Below are 27,738 nucleotides of genomic sequence, written 5' to 3'. Positions count from 1 at the left end.
TTTTATTTAAAAAGCATACAATAAAATTTTTCTAATGGTCATTATCACAAATTATTCACGTGATTTGTTATTTTAAAAAAATAATACTTGCATTTTCTCTTAATAAACATCAGTAAATATAAATTTGTATTAGTGTTTGTTGGTTTATATCCACGTGTAATATATATGAGGAGTGATAAAATACATGAAGGGTGAGAAAGCTGATCATCAATAAAATTGACATAAACATTATTAAAAAAAAAACCATGAATATCTTCTAAAATAATGATGAAACACGTTACGATTTGTGATAACAATCAAGTTTTTACTTAAAACCCATAACATTTTTCCACTACCCATACCAAATTCATCTAATCTAATCTAATCTATTTTTTTTCACGTGATAATTATGATGTCAATGGTGAATTCAACATTTAGTAAAGTGACGAAAATTGACGGTGATATACACATATCTGTCTTCACCGTTACATATTCATATTCCTACACATTCTCACTCCCTACTTTCCGTTAATTCCGCACGTTACCCCCTAAACCCCACACACACTCACACACACATATAAAATACACACACCTAAAATCAAATTTTTCTTTTTTCTAATTTTATTTTCATTTCAAAACCTTTTCACTAATACTCCTACTGTTCAACCACATATATATATATATCAGATTCACAATTATATATATATATAACTTCTATTTAATTTCAATTATAATTTATTGTAAATAATTATAATTATGTATTTAAAAATTAATAAAAAATAAAAATAGATGAGCTAAATTTCAGCTGAATATTTGTAGATCTGGACGATTCATGTCCGTCGGTATCGCTCGGTGATGTCTGAACCTATTATCTCGCTTACTGGTGTGTATCTTTTATTTTTATTTAATCATTAAATTAACTGTATTATATAGTATATCCAATTTAATTTAATTTAATTTATTGTTAGTTTAGTTAATTTTTGTTTAGGTCCTTATATTTTCGTAATTATCTAATTTTGGTGTAAAAATTAGGTTGTTATTTGAAATTTGTTAAAATTAATTTGGCAAACTACATTTATTTTATTTTAATTGCAGTTTAGGTCCTTTTATTTTTATTTTCTTTGTAAATATGGCAAACTGCAATGAAATGTGTCTAATTTATGTTATACATGTACTGTTAATGTATGCATTTGTTGTTCAAATTTAGGACTAGTTGACATTATAGCTCACTGAAAAGGAACTGACCGTCTTCCACGGTTTGTGGACCCCAATACCTCGACGGTGTATAGGGGAGGTTAAGATGTACTTAGACCTTACCTCTACATAGATAGAGAGGTTGCTTCTAGTATTTACCTAAATGTTAGAAAAGGACATCCAGCCTTTGCATGGGATGAAGATCGAACCTTTGACCTCTGTTGCGAGAGGCTAGACCGCTACAATGAGCTAAAAATGGCTTACCATTCGGGGTTACCTTTAACCAAAGGAAAATCTATTTTTAGAAACTATAAAAATCATGAGAAAAATACATACAAAAGAATGTTTTATCTTATGATATTCCATAGGGTTTTGTGTAAACTGTAAAGTTAGATACATATTAGAACAAGGAAATCTATCTGCTGTTTTATGCATCTGGTGACCATTTCTTTGGGTATCCGGAGATCCGTACATATTGGTACAATGAATTCCATATAAGTTTCCATATAAGCTGCGTCACTCGTAGGTTTTCTTTTTTGTTTGCTGACGTGACATCCATATAAGTTGCGTCTTTTGCAAATCATTATAACTGCCACCACCTAAGTGCTTTACAAGTTATGATAGGTTAGATATACATACATACAATAGTAATGAAAAGAAAGTTTGTTATTTCAATAGGTAAAGTTATAAATTATTGCACTACAATAGCAAAACGTATATAGTTGAATACATTTCTACGCAGTTTGCCCTTTTATATAGGGAGGTGATCATACAAGGTAGAGCTGATTATGTTAATCGTAATTCATTTTGCAGGTTCAGTAAACAATACCCGTTGTTTGTTGCTCAAACAGTTGCTTATTCTTTGTATTGTTATATGCGTTGTTGATGCTAATGTTACGAATAACGGATCTGGTGTACGTATTATAACTCAACCTAAGAGGCGACTTTCTCACCATGGTGCACCGAAGACGGTGCTGGCACCCGCGGAACCACCTAATTATGGACCTTTTATGACTTCTAGCCACCCTCTTGCAAGCTCACATTTGTCAAAACCTTCGATGAAGAAGAGTGAAAGTGTGTCACCTGTTGCAGGGTTTACACCTCCACAGCTAGCTGATATTGCTCCTAGTCAATCTCGTCATGGTTCATTACCAACTGGTTTAGCCCAGCCCCCGTTATCCCCCCGTGCTTCCAGTAAGACATCTTTTTTTATTTGTGCTTTAAAATAATTAATATGAAGAAACATCCAAGTTTTCGCTACTGTTTTGTGATATCTGTCAGCTAGTTGGTTTGTGTATATGTCTAGAAATGCCTTTTACTACCCATTTATGTAGGGTAAGGACCCGTACCCATTTATGTAGGGTGATGACTTGTACTATATAATAATGCGGAACACGTTTGGTAGTATACGGCTATAAAAAAATGGTGTACGGATCACCTCCCGTTTATGTAGGAACAAGTCTTTTTTGGTCTTTGTTATATCTGAAATGGGTCAAATGGGTTCAAGTTTCGCAATAGTTTTTTTTTCTTAATATATTTATTGCGTACAACCTCTGTAATGCTTCATACAAAGATTTAAATTATTATTGAAAGGATTGAAAAAATATGGTGTTTTGTTCAGGATTCAGCCATCATAGTTAGGTTTTAGGACTGGGTACATAAACGTGGTGTGGGCTAGTAGAAGCCGTGCCAGACTGTTTCAAAAGGCTACTAAAATGACCCTTTTAACCAAACACCCATTTTGCAACCTCTAAATAGCTCTATGTTGAAGGGGTGTGTATTCGTTCTTGTGATATGCTTCTCCTGTTAACATTTGCTTGTGTTTCTCTTTTATAGATTGCTGTGGGCCTGAATCGGTGTTGAAGCGCGGTACTGAGGGATGTCACTGTGTATATCCAATAAAGCTTGACATTCTCCTTTTAAATGTCTCATCAAACCCAAATTGGCCTCTATTTCTTCAACAATTTGCAACTCAACTTGGTCTGAGGGCTTCCCAGATTGAGCTAATAAACTTCTATTTGCTCGGCTTATCGAGACTCAATATTTCAATGGACATAACTCCACATACAGGAGTCAGTTTTAGTTCCAGTGAAGTTTCTGCAATAAACTCTTCACTTTCTACGCACAAGGTTCAGTTAGACCCTAAGCTCGTGGGTGACTACAAGCTTCTCAACTTAACTTGGTTCAAGCCGGTTGCTCCTGCTCCAGGTAATTATGTGATATTAATCGCTGATTTTATTGAGTTCTTATTTTTTGCTATTTTAACCCTAATTGTTTCTATGTACTTGCAGCCCCTCGTGTCACAACTCCTCCAACAAAAGCACCTCCTGTAAAACCTTCATCTACAACATCTGCAAATACTTCAAGTAGTGGAAAACACCTCAGCTTAATTCTTCTTATTTGCATTGGTGCGGGTATCCTTTGTGTTGCTGTTATCTGCGTTCTTATCCTTTGCTCTTGTGCTTCGCATCGCCGAAAATCTGAACAATTGCCAAAAGAAACCGGTATGAATAATTTGTGTTGTCAAGTTGCATATAGTCAGTTTTATATGATCAGCTAAAGGACTAGTGGCAACAAAACTGGTTATCCACGGCAACAAACTTACCATAATACCTTTAGATTCCACTTTAAAAACTATTGATTTGATCTCTTATTGCTGCAACCCATTTTACTACACTTGATTATCTAATTCTGATTCTTCCATATTCATATATACTTTTTTAAGCACATGCAGACACCCATGTTTGGGGTGGTCGGTTTTGGATGATCATCCGTAGTGAAATGATCATCCAAGGCAAAAAGAAAGTTACCATAGCCTGTTTTGTACTATATTTACAACTGATTTTCTGATTCTCCGATTTGAGGGTTTCATATCACATAATTGCTTTATAAAGCTCTCACATCCAAATTCCAAACACATCCAAGGTTTTTTTTGTATTAATCTCTTACCTTTTTTTTACCTTCTCGTTTTCTTGAAAACAGTCAAGCCAAGGACGGTGGAGGCTCTTACAACTGTAGGATCTTTTGCGCATCCTAGTAGTACACGGTTTCTTCAATATGAAGAACTAAAAGAAGCGACAAACAACTTTGAACATGCTAGTATACTTGGCGAGGGTGGATTTGGAATTGTTTTCAAGGGTGTACTGAGTGATGGGACACAAGTAGCCATAAAGAGGCTTTCTAGTGGAGGTCAACAAGGTGATAAGGAATTTCTGGTCGAAGTTGAGATGCTTAGTAGACTGCATCATCGTAACCTTGTGAAACTTGTTGGTTACTATAGTAACCGTGACAATTCAGAAAATCTTCTTTGCTACGAACTTGTTCCAAATGGAAGTCTAGAGGCTTGGCTTCATGGTAACTTTGTTTAATTTTTTTTTTAACAAGACTGACTTTTTATAGTACTTCGTGTTAATAGCATTTATGTCTTTTTCGCAGGTCCACTAGGGGTTAATTGCCCTTTGGATTGGGATACCAGAATGAAAATCGCCCTTGATGCAGCAAGAGGACTTGCATATCTGCATGAGGATTCTCAGCCATGTGTGATTCACAGAGATTTCAAGGCCTCTAATATTTTACTTGAGAACAATTTTAATGCTAAAGTGGCAGACTTTGGCCTAGCTAAACAGGCGCCAGAAGGCAGAGCTACTTATTTGTCCACTCGTGTTATGGGTACATTTGGGTTAGTTCCTATGAAGCGTTTCAACTATTTCATCACTTTAAACATGTCATTTGTCTACAATTTGATGAATTTGAACTCTACAGGTATGTGGCACCTGAATATGCTATGACTGGGCATCTTCTGGTCAAAAGCGATGTCTACAGTTATGGGGTGGTCCTGCTTGAATTGTTGACGGGAAGGAAGCCAGTCGATATGAGCCAACCATCAGGACAGGAAAACCTTGTCTCTTGGGTTAGTTTAGTTGGGTGACATAAGTAATGTAGCCAGAGAAGATCAAATTGCATAAAAATAAGTAAATGTGTATTGATTTCTGACTTGGGAAACCGACACAAAAAGTCAAACTGCTCGAGCTTTCAAAATTTTTGATGAAAAACATCATAAAATTTTTTATTCAAGTCATTTGGAAATTGGCGCACTTAAATGAAAATTCTTTTTGGAAGTTGAAAATAAGCTTTTTACTAAAATTTGTGGAAAAAGAACATCAGAATTTCTCGGGTTAAGGTAAGCTGACCCGATTAACTGGTCAAAATGATGATATGGCAGCTAATGTGTCAGTAATCTCGACCAAACTGATTTATTTGTCTTCTTCCTGTTAAAATGATGATCACTCTTATTAAAAGTTGGAGCATTTTTTTGAGTGCAATATACGTTAGCTAGTGGTTATCCATGACAGAAATTTGATCAAAGTTGATAGCTTAATAGCAATTATACATGCTAGGACATGATTCACTCATGATTTACCCTAATTATTATAAATTCTGGTTATACAGTCAAGACCAATTCTAAGAGATAAGGAGCGGCTGGAAGAGCTAGCTGATCCAAAGCTTGGGGGAAAGTACCCAATTGAAGATCTAGCTAGAGTTTGTACAATAGCAGCAGCTTGTGTATCTCCGGAGGCAAACCAAAGGCCGACGATGGGGGAAGTTGTACAGTCGCTAAAAATGGTGCAACGGGTGACAGAATATCAAGACACATCAACAACAAATGACCGGGCCGCCCAGAAGCAATCATCCACTACTTTCGAATCAGATGGGACATCTTCTATCTTCTCTTCAGGTCCTTACTCAGGTTTAAGTGCCTTTGATCATGACAATATCTCTCGTACAGCTCTCTTTTCAGAAGACTTGCATGAAGGCAGATGATCTGCATCTTTTTGAAAATCCAAGGATCTTACGAGTGGAAGTTGGATGATCTGTGCCCGATTTGGAGGCAGTGCAAATGCTTATCTGTTGCTTCCTGGCCAAGATCAAACCTAGAGCTCCTTTGTACCGGAACAGAAAGAGGAAAGCCGCCACAAGTTAGCATTCCTAGAATTTCATTGTACATTAGCTACTGTCAGTTACGGTGTTTTTAATTGTTAAAAAGTTTCTCTTTTTTTTCCCTTCCGTTTTTTGTTTTTTTTGTTTTCTTTTGCCAAGTGTTGATTTACTAGTTTCTAGGTTTTTTCTGATCATACCGGCTGTCACTGATCATGAGACAAAAATTGTTCATCAAATCATCTCATTCTCTGCGTGTGTCACTGCATCATGATTATAGTACATGTTATGGTCCAACAATAAGATTACAGTCACCACACATTGGAAGCATTAAGGAGGCTGATATACTTGACGAAATCCTACATGCAAGCTCATGCTAATCTATATTCAAGTAAACGTTACATAAACATTGTTGGTAAATTGTTTCCGTGGTGTGGTGGTTCTCACGCTGGTCTTACACATTGAAGGTCTACAAGTTCGATCTCTGTTTTCCAGTAGAGGTCAGTTGAAGTCGGAATGCATGATTCCAGTTCCCTCTTCATACAGAAAAATTGATATGAGGGAATCAAGAGTTCCTTACGAGTATTCGCGTCATCTATCATCTTCCTTTTGGAGCAATAATCTGTGAGAATGCACCAGCGCCATTGGCATCATCATCATCATCGTCATCATCACTGTCTAGGCTTAATGTGTTAAGATGCATGGCTATCATATCACTGCTTTGGACTGGAAATTCCACCGCTCCACTAGAAGACCCCGATTTCTTATCATTTCTTGGCCTCTCATCATCCGTTTCCATTTTAAGCACGTATTCTAGGGTCCACAATACATCTCCCATCGACGGTCGCTCCAGCCCATGGTCTGCCAAACACCTCAATGAGCAATCAGTAAACTTCTGAAATGCCTCAGGCTTAATCGTTCCTTTCAATTGCGGATCTACCATCTCTTCCAATGTCCCTTTCCTTGCAGATTGCAAGGCAAAATCAGCTAAACTCACTTGTTCTTTCGGCAGACTTGGGTTTAAAGCTGGACGTGCACACAACACCTCGAAAAGAACTACCCCAAATGAATAAACGTCTGATTTTTCTGTCAACTGTTGCCTTCTAAAATATTCTGGATCTAGATACCCGAAACTCCCCTTGACCACAGTGCTAACATGGTTCTGGTTCAAATTCGGGCCCGTTTTTGATAACCCGAAATCCGACACTTTTGCTACCCAGTTATCGTCACACAAAATGTTGGTTGTTTTCACGTCGCGGTGAATGATAGTATACTTTGCCCCGGTGTGAAGGTAATGAAGTCCTTTGGCAGCTCCTACTAATATATCCAATCTTTGTTTCCATGTAAGTGTAATTTTGTTACCTTTGTAAAGATGTTCTCGCAATGTTCCCTTACCCATGTAATCATAAACCAACACCATTTCATTGCCTTCTTCACAAAATCCGATCAACGACACCAAGTGTCGGTGTCTTAATTTCGATAACATCTCAATCTCTGTAATGAACTCGTTAACACCTTGCTCGGAAGATGGGTTTGATCTTTTTATAGCCACCTTCATGTTTCCATCGATGATCCCTTTATAAACTTTCCCGAAACCTCCAACCCCAATCACGTTAGACTCCTCGAAATTATTCGTAGCACTTTTGATCTCCACTAAAGAAAAATACCGGCAGTTGCACACTGCATCTGTTGACAAACTGCTACCACATTGACTTCTCCCGGATATTGTTGATTTGCTAGTTGAATGACCATAAATTGGAAGCCAACTTGAAACAGCAGAATCTGAGCCTGGCACCCTTTTTCGTCGACGTATCATGAACATCACAGCAAATGCGACCCCGATTGTTGCCATTCCACCAACAGCACCACTAACAACATGTTTGATCTTAATGGCATCATCAGCCTCCCGGTTCGCGATTAATTGTTTCTGCATCAGCTCTGATGGAACTGGATTTGGTCCAGCCAGGTTTGATTTCGAGTCACTAAGTTTAAAAACCTCCAATCCATTCAAAAGTATATCATAAAACTCTGGTTTCAAGTCAATATTTGTATGCAAAGTCACCCATAACTCAACATCCTTACCGCGCTTATCACCAATATAAACCGCGTAATCCTTCCTCGTAGGGACCCCTTTCTCACCCGTCCATGCGATGATATCCGCCGTAGCAAACGCAGTTTCGTTGTTCAAATATATCTCAAACACCCTTTGGTTAATCTTGTCAAGTTGATACTCACAAAAATGAAATCTTACAAGATAAGTAAAATTTGCATCAACATGGAACACCCATGTCACATTGCTTTGTTTGTTAATATTTGGATCTGGTCCTTGAGATCTCGCCGTCCGATAAACATCCACCGGAGCCGTAGCCTCTGGCAGGTCTTTATAATCAACAGAAATATTTCCAATGTGTGTTATAGTACCTGTTTGTTAATCAAAATAGATTTAATTACATTTATATATGATTGTATAACTTTTTCATTTTATCCGGAAATGATCAGGTTGTTCTAAGTCCCAACACTGATCATTTCCGAGCCTTTCTGTTTTTCTTTTCTAAAGTTCTATATATACATACATATCAAACATTCCAGTAATATTACCTGCACCAAATATGTAGGGTGTATCATCATACCAACTTCTCATCAACCCACCCGAGTCATTTGTTGGCGGAATGTACTGTCCGCCAACGTTTAACCTAAACATGTTTTGCATGTTTGACGTTAAACCATCGATGGTGCCAGCACTCTCAGCCACTCCAACCAACCCAGCTTGATCATCAAATAGCTCGGGCTCCGTTATCAATTCAATCCCATTAACAAATGCAAATGATTTAGATTCTGGTTTGAACGTAAGAGTAATGGAATCCGAATTAAAAGCTGCCAATGAATACTCTTTAATCAAATAGGCTTGTGAAAGAGCTTCCGCAGTTATAAACGCGCTAAAGTTTCTCAACAATGTGATGGAAACATCATCAGGGTTTTTTGTTGTGACAATGAAAAATGAATTCTTGACATTGTAGTCAGGGTATTCCGAAGGGTAAAAATGTAACCGAATAATGTAACGACTAGTTGAATTAATGTTAAACTTATACGAGGTTTCACCCGTAAAGATTCTTGCTGTCATGTATGGAATGTCGGATGAAAGGGATGGTTCTTGTGTCAAGGCGGTTGATGTAATAGATTTGTCCGATGATACAAGGTATTTGTTGTCCGGTTCCCATTTTCGATTGTCCGCATCATTGCCACCTTCTTTCGAGCCGCAATTTAGGGATAACGGTGGTGGGGTGGAGGTGGAAGATGGTTGAGCAAGGGTGATGAGGATATTGGAAATATGAGATGTATATATGATGATTATGGAAATATAAATAGGGTTCATGATAAAGAAAAGAAAATGTTGGTAAATTTGTTGATGAAGAATGCATGGAAAGAAGTTGATAATTTAGGTGTTGTTAGATGGGCTTGTGAGATTGGCAAAAACCATAACTTGTTGGCCATGGATTGGGGTTTAAAGATGATAGATATTCAAAGATGACATTAGAGGTTTGTTGACAAATCTTGTTCTACTTCTATTTTTACTTTTGGTTTTTGGAATCAAAGAATGAAGGAGAGTGAATATAGGATGGAGGGATTATGATTATGATTCTCATACGGGGTTTAACTTCAGTTTGTAAAAAACATTGGGGGTGATATTTTCCATTACTAGAGAAACGAATAAATTCATGAACACTTAGATTGGTTACATCATGATAAATTTATGCGTTGAATTAAGATGGCACGAAGACAGAAAACAAAAATTTTATGTTAATAATAAGTACGATTCTAACATCATATTACGAGTAACAATTTTTTATAAAAAAAATAATCAAATATAGTGTAATGGCAAGTTGAATTGAGTAGGGATGTTTGTTAGCCAATACATGGTTTCGTTAGTTGAAATTCCTTGATTAGTTGATTTGACATTTTTAAGCCCAAATTGAAAATCCAGTTAAAAATCGACTAAAAACGAAACCAATTACCGTATTAGATTTCGGTTCGAATTCCATTAAAAAACTAAACCAAATTTAAAGGGTGGTAGGCGTTTGATAGGACAATTTTTAAAAATTTAACGTAGAAATATATTAACTCTATAATAGTATAATGTCAAAAGTTACAAAATAATAAACTTTAACATATTTTTATTATTACAAATTTTTTAAATTTTTAGGTACGAATATATGTAAGCATAGTCTTAGCTAGCGTATTCAACAAAATGAACCAATGAAATGATGGTTGATATTATAAAAAGCTTAAACTAATGCAATTTTAAATTTTTTGTTAAGTTATTGCACCCAAAATTGGATTTTATATTGATTTTAATTTTAATTGCAACATTTCCTAAAATACTTATACAGTTGTACTATATACTCAACAAGTTCAATAGTCAATACCATCAAAACAAATACAGAAAAGGATTATACAAATTCACACGAGCATTGAAATAGAAATCGATAAGTCAAATCGAAAATATAACTTTAAAAAGGAAAAAGGTAACGACCTTAACGTTATTAACTTGTATGTACAAATATACCAAAAGTCAAACCAAAATCCAATATAGCTTTCTATTACGAACGTAACCTATTCGTATTTAGTCGGTGACCTTCCAACATCCTATGTTTCACCTTTTTAAGCAAATTCTATGAAAGCAACATGTGCAAGTGCAAACAAAATTTATGTAATGTAATAATGTAATAATAATACATGCACAATACGACGGTGGTTGTGATGATAATAATGTGGTGGTGAGAGCGACTATTAGTGACGAAGACATCGTCGAGTGGTGTAGAATATAATTGATGTAAAAGTAATTGATTTAAATAGTTAATGTAGATATTTTAAAAGATAAAAGATTAATAGTGTAATTTAATAATTAACGGGGTAGTGTATGTGAACATATTTTAATAGGTGGTAAGGAAAATATACATATTTTTCAACACTTCCAAAAATAAAAGGTTGTTTTTTCTTATAAAATAATAGCACGGTACCCAACGCAATGCAGCGGTGGTCGCGTCGGCGACGTTGTGAAAGAGGGAGCAAATGTCGTTGGAGGTAGAGACGGGAGTGATGTAGATAATTGATGTAAAGAGTTAATAGAGATATTTTTAAATATAACAGATTGATAATGTAATTTAACTATTAAGAACATTTTCAGCAATTCTTTCATTTAACCTTTAAATTTTTTAATTTTTTATTTTTATAATATGGTATAAAAGTATATATCTAACCTTAAAATCAACCTAACTATAAAATAGTCATATTTGAAAAAACCTATAAATAAAACTAGAATAAATAAATAACGGAATTTGTATTAAAAGCTTTTAAGATTTTTGGTTGATTAATCAACCAATATATTGACTTATCATTTTAGAATAACTTTATTTCTATATATTTTTTTTCTCGGCAAAGAACATAGGAAGAATCTTTCGTCCTCAGACTCGGTATATCTACTAAGAGTTAAATTACTCATTGAACAAATATATCTTTCCATGACTATAAGATTGAATTTCAATTTCTAATATATTCCTGTCTCGACAAAAAATCGTCAAATACAAGGTAAACTAATCCTAATACCCGTATAATATACGGTAGTTATATAAATTGTATTATAAAGAAATTCAAATATGACTTATACCAGAGGCGGCCTTGCTAGTGGGCTGGATGAGCTCAAGCCCAAGGCAGGAAAAAACATGGAGGCAGCAGCTAGGTTCACTTTTTCTACTTTTAACATCATTTTTTTAAACAGACTTTTGTCAGAGCATTAAATAATAATACAAGTATATTACTGGCCTTTCATTATCCTTTTACCTTATTTTCATTCTTTTGTCATTAAAACTGTCGTTCGTGACTTCGTGATTAAAACTTCGATTAAAACACAATCATATATCAATCTAGGTGACATATTTCCTTTATTTTTATATATGTTTTATTTTTTCATATACAGTTTAGTTACTAATCAAATATATATATATATATATATATATTTGGAGTTTAATAATATGATATAGAAATGTAATATATATTTTGTAGTATCATTTCATAAATTTTATAATTGTTTATACATTAGTTCATATGAATTTCGTTAAAATATTTATATATTTCATAACTATATATATTTAGTAAAATCGGTGTGGGATGAGCCGTTTAGCTTGACTAGGTTCCAACCCTTCAAAAAATTGGGTTGTATTACTACTTCTTTTACATTGGCACAAATTATATCATCTTGTCCTGAGTATCCAAATCTTCTGGACTGACTCTGACTCATACATGATTCATGAGTATTAAATAAATTGTGATTAAAGTAAACTAATGATCGAAGCAAAATTATACGGAGTAATAAACGGTAATGATAAATATAATATATGTTTAGTTAGTATTTTGGATTTACCTTAAATTTTTAGAATCATATCATAATCGGAATTTATAAAAATAACAAATAACCTTGTTATTTCGGATCGTAAACTCAAATTTTGAAGTCTTCATGTTAATAACTTGTTAACTTGTTATAACTTATAAGTAATATAAGTAATAAGAGTTGAAAAATTGAGAAAGAAAAAGAGACAATTTATTAACGATAGAACGATCAATCAAATAAGGTTATAATGTTTGTTTTGTATTAACAAGCCAATTATTAGAGTTTAATTCTAAGTCTAATAAGGAAATTGAATCTATATACAATAAAAAAAGCTGATTTAGAAAAAATAAATTAAAAGAACACGTGTCGATCAAGGATTACACCACGTGTTATTTAAAAAACATCTCAATCTTGTTTTAGTTTATCGGTAAATATATTTATTTATTTTTAACTTGTGAAACACTTACAAATGTTGTTTTAGGTGACCAACAAACAAGACAGAGCTTTAATGGAAGTAAGTCATATATAAATACAAAATACAAACATGTAATGTAGTTTTATGTATAATAGATGCTTTCGAAATACTATGCAAGGAACGCGGTTTATTTTGTTGTGTGTTTATATATTATATGCAAATAATACTATATTTTAAATTTGAAGGTGAAGCCCGTACGGTTAAGACATTTGACTATCACACTCTATGACCTATCACACTTTATTACTTATCACTTCCACCATCTCACCGCCGCAATGTACGGGTACTTACTCTCGTTTTTTTTAAAAGAAGGAAGAAATAAAATGAGATATAAACTTGTTAGAATGATGAGATTATAAAAGAATAAGAAATATCGAATGACATTATGTAAAATAGTGAACGGTTCGTGATCACTTAATGGATTCTTATTAACGGCTAATCGGCTATGTATCTGTGAACCAACCATGAAACAAAAATGATTATCGATGTTTTGTTTAAAAATGAAATGACTAATAATGCATCAAACTGTAAATTACTTCGATAATTTAAAGAAAAAGAAATTCAAAATAGCTACCATTTTGTATGCCCAAAAATAGCATAACCTAAACTTAAAAGTATCAAAACTAAAAAACAAACAATAATAAAAAATATATATATATATATATAAATCTTATAGATAGTGTAGTACACTGTTATATACAACTCTTGTTGACTAAAACTCAGCTCATTTTAACTTTTATGTTTTTGGTGAATATTCCAATGTAACACAAACACACACACACACAAACACTCCCTCTCTCACACCTAATCTATACATTTATCATCCCTGTATCTATCTATCTATCTATCTTTATCATCATCATCATCATCATCATCATCAAACCCTAATCATCACCGTCATCTTATCCAGTCATGGCATCATCAACACCACCCACTTTGACCACCGCAAAGCCATACCAAAACCACCGTATCCAACCCATCCAAAACCACCACCACCACCGCCGCCAACCAGTTCAAAGAAAACCCGCCGGAGCCGCCGCCGGAGCTTCCAGTAAACCGCCGGCAGCCGTACCCGGCACCGTTTCTTCATCTGGGTCGGCTTATCTTCCCCCTAGTTACATACCCATATCATCAAAATCCGAACTTGCTGCGGATTTTTCGGGCCGGAGGTCGACCCGGTTTGTTTCCAAGATGCATTTCGGTCGGGTCAAGACAAACGGGTCAAGCCGGCATTCGGTTTTGGCTGAAGATGCTTTACATGAATTGATTCGGTGTAGTGGTGATGATCGGTTAGTTGAATCTGTTTTGATTAATTTTCAAAATAAATTATATGGTTCTGATGATTATAATTTCTTGTTAAGAGAATTAGGTAATAGAAATGAATGGTCTATGGCTATACATTGTTTCGAATTCGCGGTTTCTCGCGAAAGACGTAGAACCGAACAGGGGAAACTAGCTAGTTCTGTTATTAGTGTCCTTGGTAGGTTAGGTAAAGTCGAATTAGCGAAAAAAGTGTTTGAGACTGCTGTCAGTGAAGGATATGGAAACACTGTTTATGCTTATTCTGCTTTAATTAGTGCTTATGCGAAAAGCGGGTTATGTGATGATGCTATTAAGGTTTTTGAAACCATGAAGTTGTCAGGGTTGAAACCGAATCTTGTTACCTATAACGCGTTGATTGACGCTTGTGGGAAGGGTGGGGCTGATTTTAAACGGGCTTCGGAGATATTTGATGATATGTTGAGTAATGGGTTTCAGCCCGATAGGATTACTTATAATTCGTTGCTTGCCGTTTGTAGTGGTGGTGGGTTGTGGGAGAAGGCGATGAATTTGTTTAACGAAATGAGTTATAGAGGGATTGAGCCGGATATTTATACTTATAATACGCTTTTGGATGTTGCTTCGAGTGGCGGACATATGGATTCTGCTTTTCAGATAATGGCGGAAATGCCTACTAAGAATATTATGCCTAATGAGGTCACTTATAGTACGGTGATTCGTGGGTGTGCTAAATCCGGGAGGCTGGATCAAGCGTTAAGTTTGGTTAGTGAAATGAAGTATGCCAACATTCGTCTTGACCGGGTTTCTTATAATAATCTTTTGGCTATTTATGCTAGTTTGGGTCGGTTTGAAGAAGCTTTAAATGTCGTTAAAGAAATGGAAAATACGGGTTTTAGAAAAGACGTTGTGACTTACAATGCTCTTCTTGATGGGTTTGGGAAGCAGGGGAGATACGATAAGGTTAAAGAGTTGTTCAAAAGGATGAAAACCGAACGGATTCCTGCTAACTTATTGACTTACTCGACTCTAATTAGTGTGTATTTAAAAGGCGGGTTATACCAAGAGGCTACAGAAATGTACAAGGAGTTTAAGAAAGAAGGTTTGAAGGCCGATGTTGTTTTCTACAGTGAAATAATTGATTCTTTGTGTAAGAAAGGGTTTGTTGAATCTTCTGCTTTATTGCTCGACGAGATGACTAAAAAAGGGATTCAACCAAATGTTGTCACTTACAATTCCATCATCAACGCTTTTGGTCAGTCGACAGATGTTGGTTTTGCGATTGATCACAAACAAGAGATCCAGTGTCTAGCAAACGGTGATAAAAGACCTGATAACAGAGACGAAGATAGGATTATCAAGGTTTTTGAGCAGTTGGCTTATGGGAATTTGAATATTGTTGAGAAGGGTGGCAAGGGAAGAAAGGAGATAATATGTGTCTTGGGAGTTTTTCGGAAGATGCATGAGATGGAAATTAAACCAAACGTGGTCACATTTTCGGCTATTCTAAATGCTTGCAGGTTGGCACTAATCCAGTAATCCCTACCTTTCACCAATTCATTAAAAAAATATTTTTCCTTGTTTCCAAAAAACAATCGTAACACCTGTGTCACAACGTATATCTTTTGCAGCCGCTGCAGTACATTTGAAGAAGCTTCATTATTGTTGGAAGAACTGCGTTTATTTGATAACCAAGTGTATGGAGTGGCACATGGGCTACTGATGGGTCATCGAGAAAACGTATGGGTTCATGCTCTCTCTCTTTTTGATGAGGTGAAACGTATGGATTCTTCAACTGCATCCGCCTTCTATAATGCTTTGACCGACATGCTATGGCATTTTGGACAGGTAATCAACTACTTGTTTGATTAGAATTAGTGTTACTTGGGTAATTTTATATTTATTGATGCTGTAATTATTTAGAAACGAGGTGCCCAACTGGTAGTCCTTGAAGGGACGCGCAGACAAGTATGGGAGAACACGTGGTCTGATTCTTGCTTGGATTTACATCTCATGTCTTCTGGTGCTGCTCGAGCCATGGTTCACGCCTGGTTGCTAAATATATGCTCAATTGTTTATGAAGGCCATGAATTGCCAAATCTATTGAGGTAGCTTTCTTATTATTTTGTGAACAATTATTTATGGCAAAATGGGCTAGTTTGGTAGGTTGAGTAACTAGTCAAAACGACTCGGTAGACCTGCCAAAACAATTTATTTGTATCTTGATAAATTTATTTGCCAAATAACTAGAATTACATAATAAGTTGAATTTTTAGAAGGAAAATCGTTATGCATTTGAATATACTTGGATTACTTTCATACTGAGTGAAATATATGCATGATGCATTTCTGGTTTTCATCGTTGATGCAGCATTTTAACAGGATGGGGTAAGCACAGCAAAGTAGTAGGCGATTGTGCGCTTAAAAGAGCCATTGAAGCTCTTCTTGGCAGCATGGGTTCTCCTTTTAGGATTGCCACATCTAATATCGGCAGGTTCATATCACCTGGGCCCATGGTAGCTGCCTGGATGAGAGAATCAAACACCCCAAAGTTGCTTGTTCTTCAAGACGACAGAGCTTACCCTAAAACCGCAAATTTGCAACCACTTTTATTATAGTATTCAAGTATTGTGTGTTTATTTATACCCCCCCACTTTCTGCCTTTCGGTGGTAATTTTGTGTTATAAAGGGGAACGGATTGTAAGAGTGGTAAATGGTAATACAATGAACCATTTATCAATGTAAATTGAACTTAATTAAAACAGTAAATATGTTTTAAAGTTGCGTCTCATTTTCATTGTTTATTACTGTGCTTTACTTTTCATTTGCTCAATAATAATTTATGTCAATGATTTTGAGTACAAGCAAACATCAATGTATCTATCATGGAGATACAGAACCCATTGTGCTCATTTCTTGTTACACGTGAATAAGAATTAATGAAAGACATTAAAACAAGATCGTTCATTACTCAACCGTAACATTAAATAGTTGTACACAAACCATTCTGTATATAAATGCGTCTGTTAACCAGGACAGAAACATAATTACATTCGGTAGCAGGCTTGGTTTCACAAAACGAGTGATTTATGGCAGGCGTTTATAGAATCCTACTGATGTCAACTATCATGCTGCTGGTAGTAGTGAAAGGGCGACAAATTGATAAAGGAAGTGTCAATGAAGTTAGTGTTGTCGGAGGATTTGGTGGTGGTTGGGGAGGTGGATTTGGAGGCGGATGGGGTGGTGGGTATGGAACAGGAAATGGAGGTTTTGGAGGGGGTGGTGGTGGCGGCGGATACAACTTCATGTGGCTATGGAAGTTTTTAACCACTACAAATGACAACGTAAAAGGTTAATGCAACATCTCAGGTCGTTCCTCATTATTGGCAAAAGTTGTATTCGATCTTGATCTCGTTATAATCATACCTATTCTATGTTCTCTCTCGTAAGCATTACCACATTATTCTACTACCTAAATGAACTCGCTCCAAGTATGTTTGTATAATTCCGCATGAGATTTTAGTAAAGAAAAACAAACCAAAACCCTATGAACCGGCACATAGAATGGAAAATTTGCTCTAACAATTAACTACTCATTTCGACTAAAACTATTGTCGATCTTACTATATTAACACTACTAATGCAACTCTTTAGGACAGTTATTAGTACTATAAGTAAGTTTTTTTTAGAGCTGACAATCCTACTCCTGCTCCTAAACTACACAAATGCTTAGGATGCAGCGTAGGACTTTCCAAAAATCGCCCAACAATCCACCCCACAAATATAGAGAGTGAGACGCTGTTTGAACTTCCCAAAGTCAAAGACATGACCCATGGGCCACCAACCCCGTTTGATAACAAAATATTTCTGTCTAAACAAAATATTCGCCTACAAATAACAACCATAGACCAGTAACAGATATTACCAAATATGGATATAATAAATAAAAAATATTCTTACCCAATAAAAGGTTGATAACTGGCAACGCAAACAATATTTTTAATCGTATGCAAATGAAAAGACATATTACGAGTTTGTGCGTGAATCTAACGAATATACATATATGTGTATACAAACACACATTAATTGCCCAACAATTTATAAATTATCTTATTTTCTGGGCTTATCAATTTATTGATATCTCAAAAATCAAAGAAATTAGCAAAGCTCAATTTCCCAAATATATATATATATATATATATATATCAATAAACCAATAAGCCCATAAAACAAGCTAAAACAAATACGAGCTCAATATATTATATTAAGCTCGATATTTTAGTGATCTGAAAAACTGTTGGGTGACGATGAGATTTAAAGTATCCTTAGATTCACACACAAACACGAAATACGGCTTTTCTAAATTTCTCCGAAGAAACATGTGAGAACAGAACAGAATAGATTGGATCTCAGGCCGTTGGCTTGTCGTCGGTTGTGATTTTATATGTGCTGTTGGATGATTTGATATATTGGATGTAACCTATGTGTCAGGCCCAAAGTTCATATAGGCCCAAATAAACATGTTTCAGTGCTTCGGGCGGATTAGCAGGGAGTTTTCCCCCATCGAATATTTAAAATAGGCATTTTTACTTCGAGGGAGTTTTCTAACACGGACCCGATTAAGACATCGTATGTTAGACCTCCCGTTGTCGAATTGCGACACGAAATTCCAAAACGAAATTCACCTTTCAAAAAAAATATACAACTTGGAACATAGTGTACATACAATTTATGTTTTGTATATGAAAAATGATAAATAGATCTAATATATACATTAAAAATCAGTTTAAAATTTTAAACTTTTGACATGTGTATTTCATTTTTATTTTTTTTAATTTTATTTTTTAAAATTTTTAAATGTTATCATCTTATTATTAGACATATCAATTAAATTGATATGTCATTATCTTTTGTATATTATTACCGGTTTTTCTTAAAGAAAAATATATTATACTAAATACACCAAATGATCTTAAATTACATCATTAACAATATATATTAGAGAAAATAACCTAGATGACCAAAAATCATCTCCAATATACGAAAATACCCAACTTTTTTCGAGTTTACAAAAAATACCCATAAAATTGCAACTCCTCAAGGAGGAGGTGAGGATCGCAAGCATCTCTTGCGGATCGCAAGCACTGCTTGAGGATCGCAAGGACTGTTTGCGATCCTCAAGCAGTCCTTGCGATCCTCAAGCAGTGCTTGCGATCCGCAAGAGATGCTTGCGATCCGCAAGGAGTGCTTGCGATTTTGACTTTTTTTGACTTATGGATAGGATTTTTTATGAGATTTTCTTGTAAGTGTTAGGATAAAAAGCAATCAGGATGTTCATGTATTTTTTTTTATGATAAACAACACCATAATTTATTTTTTTTCAATTTGCAAAGTAAAAGGTATGTTTTTCTTAGCTAAAATATTTAGTATTTAAATTAGTTTTTATTTAGTAATGGAAACAAACAACGTTTGGATAGATTTGTGTTATGGAGGGTCTTGGGAGAACATAAATGGTGGTTTACAGTATACAAACTCTATGAATCGTTCACTAAAATTGCCCCGTTAAAAAATTAACTTACAAAAAGTTAATTTTACATGTTGCAAAAAAGTTAAGTTTAGCTCTTGAAAGTGAGGTGAGTCTAACTTATTTGAAAAATGGTAAAGTTTACTTGATAAACGATAATGAAGATGTTGATCGATTCATGAGTTATATTGGTGTTGGTGATGATATTGTTACATTGTGTGTTCAATCTAGAAGTACTGAAATTGGATCTGGAACGGGAAGTAATCAAGTAAGTTCTTCAGCTCCCGTTTATGGCAATGCACAACTAAATAATTATCATAATCAAAATTTCATGGTTCCACAACAATTTAATCACCAACAAATTTCTCATCATTTTCGTAGTCAACCCATTCAAAATCTGCAACATTACCAAAATCCACAATCTTTTGATCCAACCCCAAATAAATATTTTGATATTAGTCAATATGATGATCTTAAAGAAGATTCAGATTGGTTTTTTGGTAAAAGTGAACAAAAAGAAACACTTCATGTCGAGGAACAAGTCATTGATGATGATGATGATGATGGTTGTGGTGGTGATGGTGGTGGTGATGATGATGATAATGATGGGGAGGATATTGATGTGAAAGAAACTATTGAACACCCATTTTTTAATTCATATAACCCAGAAAAAGATGTAAATGAAGATGATGATGATGAAGAAGTCGCTGAAAAAGAAGAAGTCCATGAAGAAAAGAAAAACAAAGTTTGTGACAAGAAAGCTTGGGATGCTAAACAAGAACCACGTGAGTACTATTGGAATATGCCAGAATTACTTCCAATACCAGAAGAAGACTTGGTAAAGATACCTGTTGATTTTTACACCAGAGTTGTTCGTATCAAGAAAGGTGATTGTTTTGATACAAAAGAAGACTTGAAGATAGCTTTGTATACGAAATGTGTGGAAGATGGCTGCCAACTAGTTGTTTCGAGATCAGATAAAGATCGTTTTGAAACAAAGTGTAAAATTGATCAACAAGGTTGTACGTGGCGTATGATGTCAAGGAGGGTAAAAAATTGTGAAATGTTTCAAGTCACTACATTCATTGATCAACATACTTGTTCAAGAACTCAACTTTATCCTCACCATAGACAAGCAAACAAAAAGGTGTTGGGTGGATTTTTGGCGGAGTTAATGTTTGTGAAAGGAAGGGTATATAGGGGTCATGAGATTATGACTGACATAAATGCTCGGTTCAAGATTAATATCTCATATTCTCAAGCTTGGAGAGCCAAGTGTTATGCCTTGGAACTGTTGAGGGGGTCACCAGAAGCATCGTTTGCCCAACTTCCAGCTTATTGTCACAATTTAAAGTTGAAAAATCCCGGTTCGGTAACTCATATCAAAACAGATAGAGATGGACGTTTTGAGTTATTGTTTATCGCCATTGGTGCAGCGGTTAGTAAATCAATATAACTTTTTCACATGTTTTTACTTTAACTACTTGTTCAAATCTAAATGATTTATTCTTTTGTAGATACGTTCGTTTGTTTCTTTCTTGCGGCCAGTTATTATAGTTGATGCGGCACATCTAAAAGGTCGATATCTTGGAACGAACTTATTAGCAGTAGGCATGGATGCTAATAACGGGATACTACCAATAGCTTATGGGGTTGGCAAATCTGAAACCTCTGATTCGTGGACATGGTTTATGGGGCATCTTAGGGATTGCATAGGTACGGTTAGCAATTTGACAATCAAATCCGATAGGGCAAACTCAATTGATATGGCTATTAGAAGGTGCTTTCTAAATGCCTTTCATGGACTTTGTGCTGTTCATTTGTATAGAAATCTAAAACCAAGGTCTCCTGGTATAAAACATCATCAATGGACATATTGGAAAGCGGTGAAAGCTTATCGAGAAGTGGATTTTAATAGACATATAAATCGTTTGAGACATGTTATGCCCGAGTCTTCCCAAACACTAGAAGCTATTGGGTTTGAAAGATGGTCAAGAGTACACGCTCTTGGAGCAAGGTATGGTTTCATGACATCTAATAGTGCAGCATCAATCAACTCTCTAAGTCGCCATTCAAGGAAATTACCCATTACTATGTTAATGGAGTTTTTCCGCGCATCTCTTCAAGAGTGGTATTATAGGAAAAGAAATGTTGCAGGTATTATTTGTTTAACTTTCTCACTTATTATTATTATTATTATTATTATTATTATTATTATTATTATTATTATCATTATTATTATTATTATATAAATGATAATAGATTTTAGTAAGTAAATTACTTCTTTAAATGTACAGAATCATTTGAACGTCGTGTTACACCATGGACTGAAAAAAAGATTGCAAAACGTGTTGTGAAGTCAACTTCTTGGAGAGTTGAACCATGTTCCAACACATTGTTTGAAGTTATAGATCATAACTTGAATGGACTTGTCGATCTAGATGCAAAGACGTGTACTTGTGGAAAATGGCAAACTTCTGGTTTTCCATGTGGTCATGTTATAAAAGTTGCTCTTCATCTAAACCAAGATGATTCAAGTGTATATGCTATGGAGTGTTACACTTCAAAAGCATATCGTCAGACGTATGCCGAGATTGTCTATCCCATACCACATCCATCTGAATGGGAGATACCAGATGACTTACAAACAGTTTTGCCACCGGTTATGGACAGAAGGCTACTTGGCCGCCCCAAAAATCGTGATCGTATTCCGTCTAAGGGTGAGGAGAAGAAAAACCCGACATGTAGTCGTTGTAAGTAACGTGGTCATACAAGGATGACATGTGGAGCACCGATGCCATCACAAACATCTTTTCCTCCACCCACAAAATATGGATCTTCGTCAAAATCAAAAGTTCATTCGGCGGCAAGTAAAGGGAAATCGAGATCCCAACCAAAGTCAAAATCACACTCATCACCTTTTGGGACTTGAGTGACTTTTAGATGCAAAGTTTGTATTAAGTATTAAAGTTATGTTGTTATCGAACTTGTTAGGTCCTATTTGAACTTATGTTGTCATTTATCCAACTATAAATTTGTGGTTAGCTATAAACAACAACAAAAAAAACAGCCCAAAACTGTTGAAAATTGCTGAAAACAGTTCAAACTTGCTGAAATGCAGCTAAAAACAGCAAAAAAACAGCCCAAACTGCTAAAACTTGTTGAAAACAGTTCAATCTTGCTGAAATAAAACTAAAAACAACCCAAAACTGCGAAAAAATCTGCTGAAAACCTGCTGCAAACATTTCAAACTTGCTGAAATACAACTAAAAACAGCCCAAAAACTGGTGAAACATTTCAAACAGCCCAAATACAACTAAGCTAGCCTGTCTCATATATATTAAAGCTTAGCTAAAGATCAGATCATCAACTACATACAAACAACTAAAATGACGACAAAATGTACATAGAAGACATTATGCAATGGAAGCATAGTAACCATTCAAGACAAGGCCAATCCTGCAATAGAAGACATTATGCATCTTTATAATCCGCTGGTAGAAGACGCGCGACATATATGGCAGCTGCCATGTAATGACGGTAAGCCAACCCTCCTAAAGCACTCGTCATACCACACTTGAGTTTAGGTTTCTCGTATCTAAGACAAATCTGCTCCAAAAACATGCAAACGAATACACCACAGTCCCCTTTATCCTTAGCATGTTGAGGCACACTCTCGTCTTTATAGATGGTAATCGATATCTTTTTTGGCTCTTTAATTCCTAAATTCTTCCAATAACGGATGTTATTCAAGTACTTTGGTAGATGTTTACTCAATTTTGGCACTATTAGTCCGTCCAATTCCTTATCCTTATAGTATCAATTGAAGCTATTATAGACTATCACCTTAAACGACGGAAGTTGTAGCTCAATAAGAAACCAATGGTGTTTTGCACACATGGGGATAAACACCTACAAATAGATCTTTAAATAAATACTAATTGATTTGATACATATGTGTTGAAAAAATTGTAAGCTAACCTTATCAACTATCCACCATGCAGCATGAAGCGAACAATAGCCATCAGCGAGAATATATGACTCTGGTGTCCCAACATATAACTCACAATCCATAAAGGATGGAGGCATGATAGTCCAACGTATTTTTGATTCAAGCTCTTTCCGTTCTTCACCATCATTCATTTGCATTGATCTCAGCCTTGTTTTGCTCCTCCCAATCAAAACTCGAGTTCTCCATACATCGATATGCTATTTGAAATATGATAGAAAAGCATATTGATTATTACATTATATTAAAATAATAAAGACATATAATATATATATATATAATACTTACACTTGTCTCGAGATAACCACATTCTTCTACCCCTAATAAAATACCCCACCATTTACGATCAAGACGAATATGGCGTAGACGGTGTTGAGAAGAGTCAACATAACATCCTTGGCCCCGCTCATGTAGATAAAATTCGACTGGAGTTCTTGCCCAAAGGGAGTTATCCTCAATTGTCTCTACCAATTTGAACCGATCATCCATACTAATGGTACTTTTGGGTAACTGATATGTGGCCCAATCTATTTTTTGAATGTAACTAGTATCTCTATACTCTCTGGGCAATCGACAAATAACTCCTAGTTGAATAACAGGTGCCTGTGGAACGGGAGGTGCCTGTGGAACGGGAGGTGCCTGAGAAGTAGGAATGGGTTTTGGCTCACCACATTTAACATGGTACTCATCATTAGGAGCTTCCTTTTTCTTGTGGCGTCGTCTGAAATGTCTTGTCGTGTATGGAGATCTTAATTGTTGTCCAACATGTTTGGGGCGTAAACCCTGTCTTACAGAACGAACAACGAATGCAGATGGCTGGTCTGGCTCAGAATAGCAAATGTCATCCATTTCCTGCAAATACATAAAGTCAAGTACATAAACCAATATCAAAATTAATGTATATTCAATTATAAATACATAAATAAATGTTGAAATAAACTATACCGCGTCGTCTAGCGACTGTAGAGCAGTGACATTCGCCTCCAAAGCACAAACCTTCTCTCGCAAAGAACGCACCTCGTCCCGTAATGGTCGTAAAGCAATCACCTCGTTCTGTAAAGATCGTAAGTCGTCCCGCAAAGCACGTATCTCGGGGTCAGTGGATGTCACATGATTGCCTTGTGGAGAGAGAGGAAGATAATGCATGCATGGCATCTTTTCTGGTCTTGTGGGAGATGATGATGGTGGAGAATTGGGTTGATCACGGTGAAGAAAAGATGATGGTGGAGAATTGGGTTGACGATTATGTTGAGAAGGTGGTGATACATCTCAGTGCTGGGGTGGATCAGAACCTTGAACCTGAAATGCTGGGGAATCCTCGTCATCAACCCCATCAAAAAAGCGTTTACTAGCTTGCCACCAATCACTCGCCGCCTCACCCTCTGTGGGTATCAATGTCAGTTGTGGCCCATCCACAAACCATCAACATATCAACAATATATTCTAAGTCGACTTCAAATATTAAGAATACATATACCAATATAAATAAGTATATCTATCACTTACATCATCAATCGGCATAATCTCCATCAATATTAAGAATACATATACCAATATAAATAAGTATATCTATCACTTATAAATAAGTGTATTTACGGCCCTCTGCTTCCTTAAGCTTTGCCTGACTACCGGATAGTTGTTCATATACCTTTCACCAGAGGTATGAACCCCATGGAAACATGTTCCATGCTTCCATATTTTCAGCCAATGATAACATATCGGGACTAACAAGTTGGGTTGATTGTTTTCCAGTAAAGCCGACCTCGACAAGCAATATAACGCATAGTCGAACAAAATCAATATCACTCAACCTACCTGAAGGACCTTCTTGCAACACTTTCTCGAAATCAGACACTTTCAGACCTTCACCACCCCTATTGTAGCCTGGAAAAACATTAAATACCCATAATGGGCCGTGGATATTCTGGATGTATGGACCGAATGAGTCATGACGCCCGAACCGTAGGCCGGTCACTAAGCAAAACTCTTCACGTCCAAATCGAGCATAGTGAAATGGTGGAAAATAGAACCAGAACTCCTGTTCACCACGTTGGATCCCGATTGGTTGTAATTGCAAAAATAGATGAGTCAAAGCTGGGTCTCCTCTCGTTTGTTGTAATTGCAACCATGGGCCAAAACAAGTACCCTGAAACAATTCTTTCTGTCTTGGTGTAAGAGCCCTTGCAATTTCATTAACTATGTTCATTCTAGTCCTCAAAGTCAACGAAGACGAAATGTATTCCTAAAAGACAATAAAAAACCATGTTATTAATCGATTCAATCCATATATGAAAATAGTAGTTAACAATAAATACGAGTATTGTTGTAAAGGAAAAAAGAATGATATGTTTGCCGTAATAATACAAATATAACTAAACTAACCTTAGGTGGTGGAGCTTCTTGACTTTCTTCTTCCATTATCTGTTTTTAGGGGTCGGGGAAAGTGTGGCTCGTGCCTACAAATACATGATCAAGTTATAAGTATATCATACCGAGCCAATTCATAGTGATTATTATTACTGATACAATAACAAAGCGTAAATCATCATCTTTAGTAACAATAACAAATCTTACGACGTTAAAGAATTAAAACGGTCTGCTCCAATGGTGACATCAATGATCTTTACAGCAAAGCAGACCACTGATCACCACTTCCATACCTAGGTATCAGAAGAAGGTTTATAAACATCATTGCATCTTATACTATTGTTTGTTTGTGCACATAAAACAGACCAACAGACCACATGTCAATGGCTGATGAATAATAGTCTGCACTTAAAAAGACGCCAGGAGCCTTACACCAAAAAGTCATTGTCTCCTCAAAGTAACTAGCAGGACTAGCTGTATACATCGGTTTCTTTTGCAACTTGAAAGTCACAAAACTCAAAAAGTTTGTCTGCAACCTATACTTCTGTAAATATCATATATTTATGCGTTTCCTCCCACAACCATGACCAATGCTTGTTTTCCCCATTGGTAACTACTTGCTTATGAGTTGTATCTTCTATATGTATTGGAAATAACGTAGCTTTTTGTTTTTCCTTCACACACATGCTCACTGAAGCATCCAGTTTTGCACATTTCAAATAGTGATTTTGTGATTCCTTTGTAACGGATTCGTCCTGCACCTTTTGGCTGACAACTGAAAAATGATAGCTCATAAAACAAACCCAGTAACTATTAGTATTTTGTAAATTTGTGACTTCTAGGAAAATAGGTAAATGACAAGGTGGCTCAGTCTCTCCTCGAGAGTAAACTATAAGGCGACATGATTCCCAAATTGAACCTTCTTGCTTTTGATACAAAATCCAATTTTCTTTCCCTTTTAAAGTAGATCCTTCCACCCTAAACGATTTTCAAGCCTCCATGTGAATTTCCTCCTATGACCCACTGAATTCCAAGCACCACGTCCAACCAAGTCCCCAGTCCTAAAGAATTTGCTATGATCCTTGATCACTTAGAATGACATGCTAAATACAACTAAAAAATCCAACTCAGCCACATAAAAGTCCATCATTTGGAAAAAGTCCATCAATTAATTAATAAAACACTTAATGTGAACATTTTATATATTCATCGAAATCTGAATGTTTAATTCAACATATAATTCGTTCATACCACATGTAACTAATCAAGCTATGGAAAAAGAAATAGATATACAAATTTATTAAGTAATAAGTGGTACATAAGAATAATGGAAGAAGAGAAACTTACCACACAACGATTTGGGATGGAGAGTGGTGGAGGAAGTGGCTAGTGATGCTGGCGATGCAATTGGTGCCGACCTAGGTACTGATGATGGGAGCAATTTGGAGTGGGAGAAACGTGGTGGCCGATGTGGGTGGTGATTATGGCAGACGTAGGCAGATGGTGGTGGACGTGGGTGGTGATTGGAGGTGGCGATTTGGGGTTGGGGAGAAAAGGGGCTTGCGATGCGGTCTAGGGCTTTAAAATGCAAC

At 35.8% G+C, this 27,738-nt stretch overlaps 6 protein-coding genes across 10 annotated transcripts; 3 read left to right on the top strand and 3 right to left on the bottom strand.

Moving 5' to 3' along the window:
- The first annotated feature begins 614 nt into the window (after positions 1-614).
- LOC122606669 (proline-rich receptor-like protein kinase PERK3) lies at positions 615-6,355 on the top strand. The gene is made up of 8 exons (XM_043779508.1): positions 615-862; positions 1,987-2,367; positions 3,010-3,381; positions 3,465-3,677; positions 4,156-4,527; positions 4,609-4,852; positions 4,936-5,083; positions 5,623-6,355. Exons 1-8 carry the CDS (start codon positions 835-837, stop codon positions 5,992-5,994), a joined length of 2,130 nt encoding a protein of 709 aa, XP_043635443.1. The 5' UTR covers positions 615-834; the 3' UTR covers positions 5,995-6,355.
- A 231-nt stretch (positions 6,356-6,586) lies between these two features.
- LOC122606670 (receptor-like protein kinase ANXUR1) lies at positions 6,587-9,511 on the bottom strand. The gene is made up of 2 exons (XM_043779509.1): positions 8,707-9,511; positions 6,587-8,529 (listed from the first exon to the last, which is right to left on the bottom strand). Exons 1-2 carry the CDS (start codon positions 9,479-9,481, stop codon positions 6,707-6,709), a joined length of 2,598 nt encoding a protein of 865 aa, XP_043635444.1. The 5' UTR covers positions 9,482-9,511; the 3' UTR covers positions 6,587-6,706.
- Positions 9,512-13,704: 4,193 nt separating this feature from the next.
- On the top strand, positions 13,705-17,037 carry LOC122606790 (pentatricopeptide repeat-containing protein At2g31400, chloroplastic). The gene is made up of 4 exons (XM_043779645.1): positions 13,705-15,766; positions 15,878-16,094; positions 16,170-16,354; positions 16,618-17,037. The coding sequence occupies exons 1-4, from the start codon at positions 13,881-13,883 to the stop codon at positions 16,862-16,864; spliced, it is 2,535 nt and encodes an 844-aa protein (XP_043635580.1). The 5' UTR covers positions 13,705-13,880; the 3' UTR covers positions 16,865-17,037.
- A 2,911-nt stretch (positions 17,038-19,948) lies between these two features.
- On the top strand, positions 19,949-22,531 carry LOC122609450. Its single transcript, XM_043782493.1, has 4 exons — positions 19,949-20,336; positions 20,439-21,208; positions 21,288-21,927; positions 22,068-22,531. Exons 1-4 carry the CDS (start codon positions 19,949-19,951, stop codon positions 22,529-22,531), a joined length of 2,262 nt encoding a protein of 753 aa, XP_043638428.1.
- Positions 22,532-22,984: 453 nt separating this feature from the next.
- On the bottom strand, positions 22,985-25,174 carry LOC122607446. The gene is made up of 4 exons (XM_043780420.1): positions 24,725-25,174; positions 24,068-24,631; positions 23,752-23,979; positions 22,985-23,682 (listed from the first exon to the last, which is right to left on the bottom strand). Exons 1-4 carry the CDS (start codon positions 24,932-24,934, stop codon positions 23,590-23,592), a joined length of 1,095 nt encoding a protein of 364 aa, XP_043636355.1. The 5' UTR covers positions 24,935-25,174; the 3' UTR covers positions 22,985-23,589.
- Positions 25,117-27,738, bottom strand: LOC122607447. Of its 5 annotated transcripts, none has more exons than XR_006325038.1 (5): positions 27,494-27,738; positions 26,354-26,439; positions 26,162-26,235; positions 25,360-26,021; positions 25,117-25,198 (listed from the first exon to the last, which is right to left on the bottom strand). XR_006325038.1 is itself a non-coding variant. In XM_043780421.1 (4 exons), exons 3-4 carry the CDS (start codon positions 26,195-26,197, stop codon positions 25,431-25,433), a joined length of 627 nt encoding a protein of 208 aa, XP_043636356.1. In that variant the 5' UTR covers positions 26,198-26,235; positions 26,354-26,439; positions 26,579-27,464; the 3' UTR covers positions 25,212-25,430. The 5 variants fall into 5 exon arrangements, 1 of the variants encoding a protein (XP_043636356.1); XR_006325037.1 differs by lacking the exon at positions 27,494-27,738 and adding an exon at positions 26,579-27,464; XR_006325039.1 differs by lacking the exon at positions 25,117-25,198 and adding an exon at positions 26,579-27,259 and having other exon boundaries at positions 25,212-26,021.

This window comes from Erigeron canadensis, chromosome 7 (genome assembly GCF_010389155.1).
Source record: "Erigeron canadensis isolate Cc75 chromosome 7, C_canadensis_v1, whole genome shotgun sequence".
In the NCBI taxonomy this organism is placed as follows: Eukaryota; Viridiplantae; Streptophyta; class Magnoliopsida; order Asterales; family Asteraceae; genus Erigeron; species Erigeron canadensis.
The sequence above is the reverse complement of the archived record's forward strand: the minus strand, read 5'-3'. Positions and strand labels throughout refer to the sequence as shown.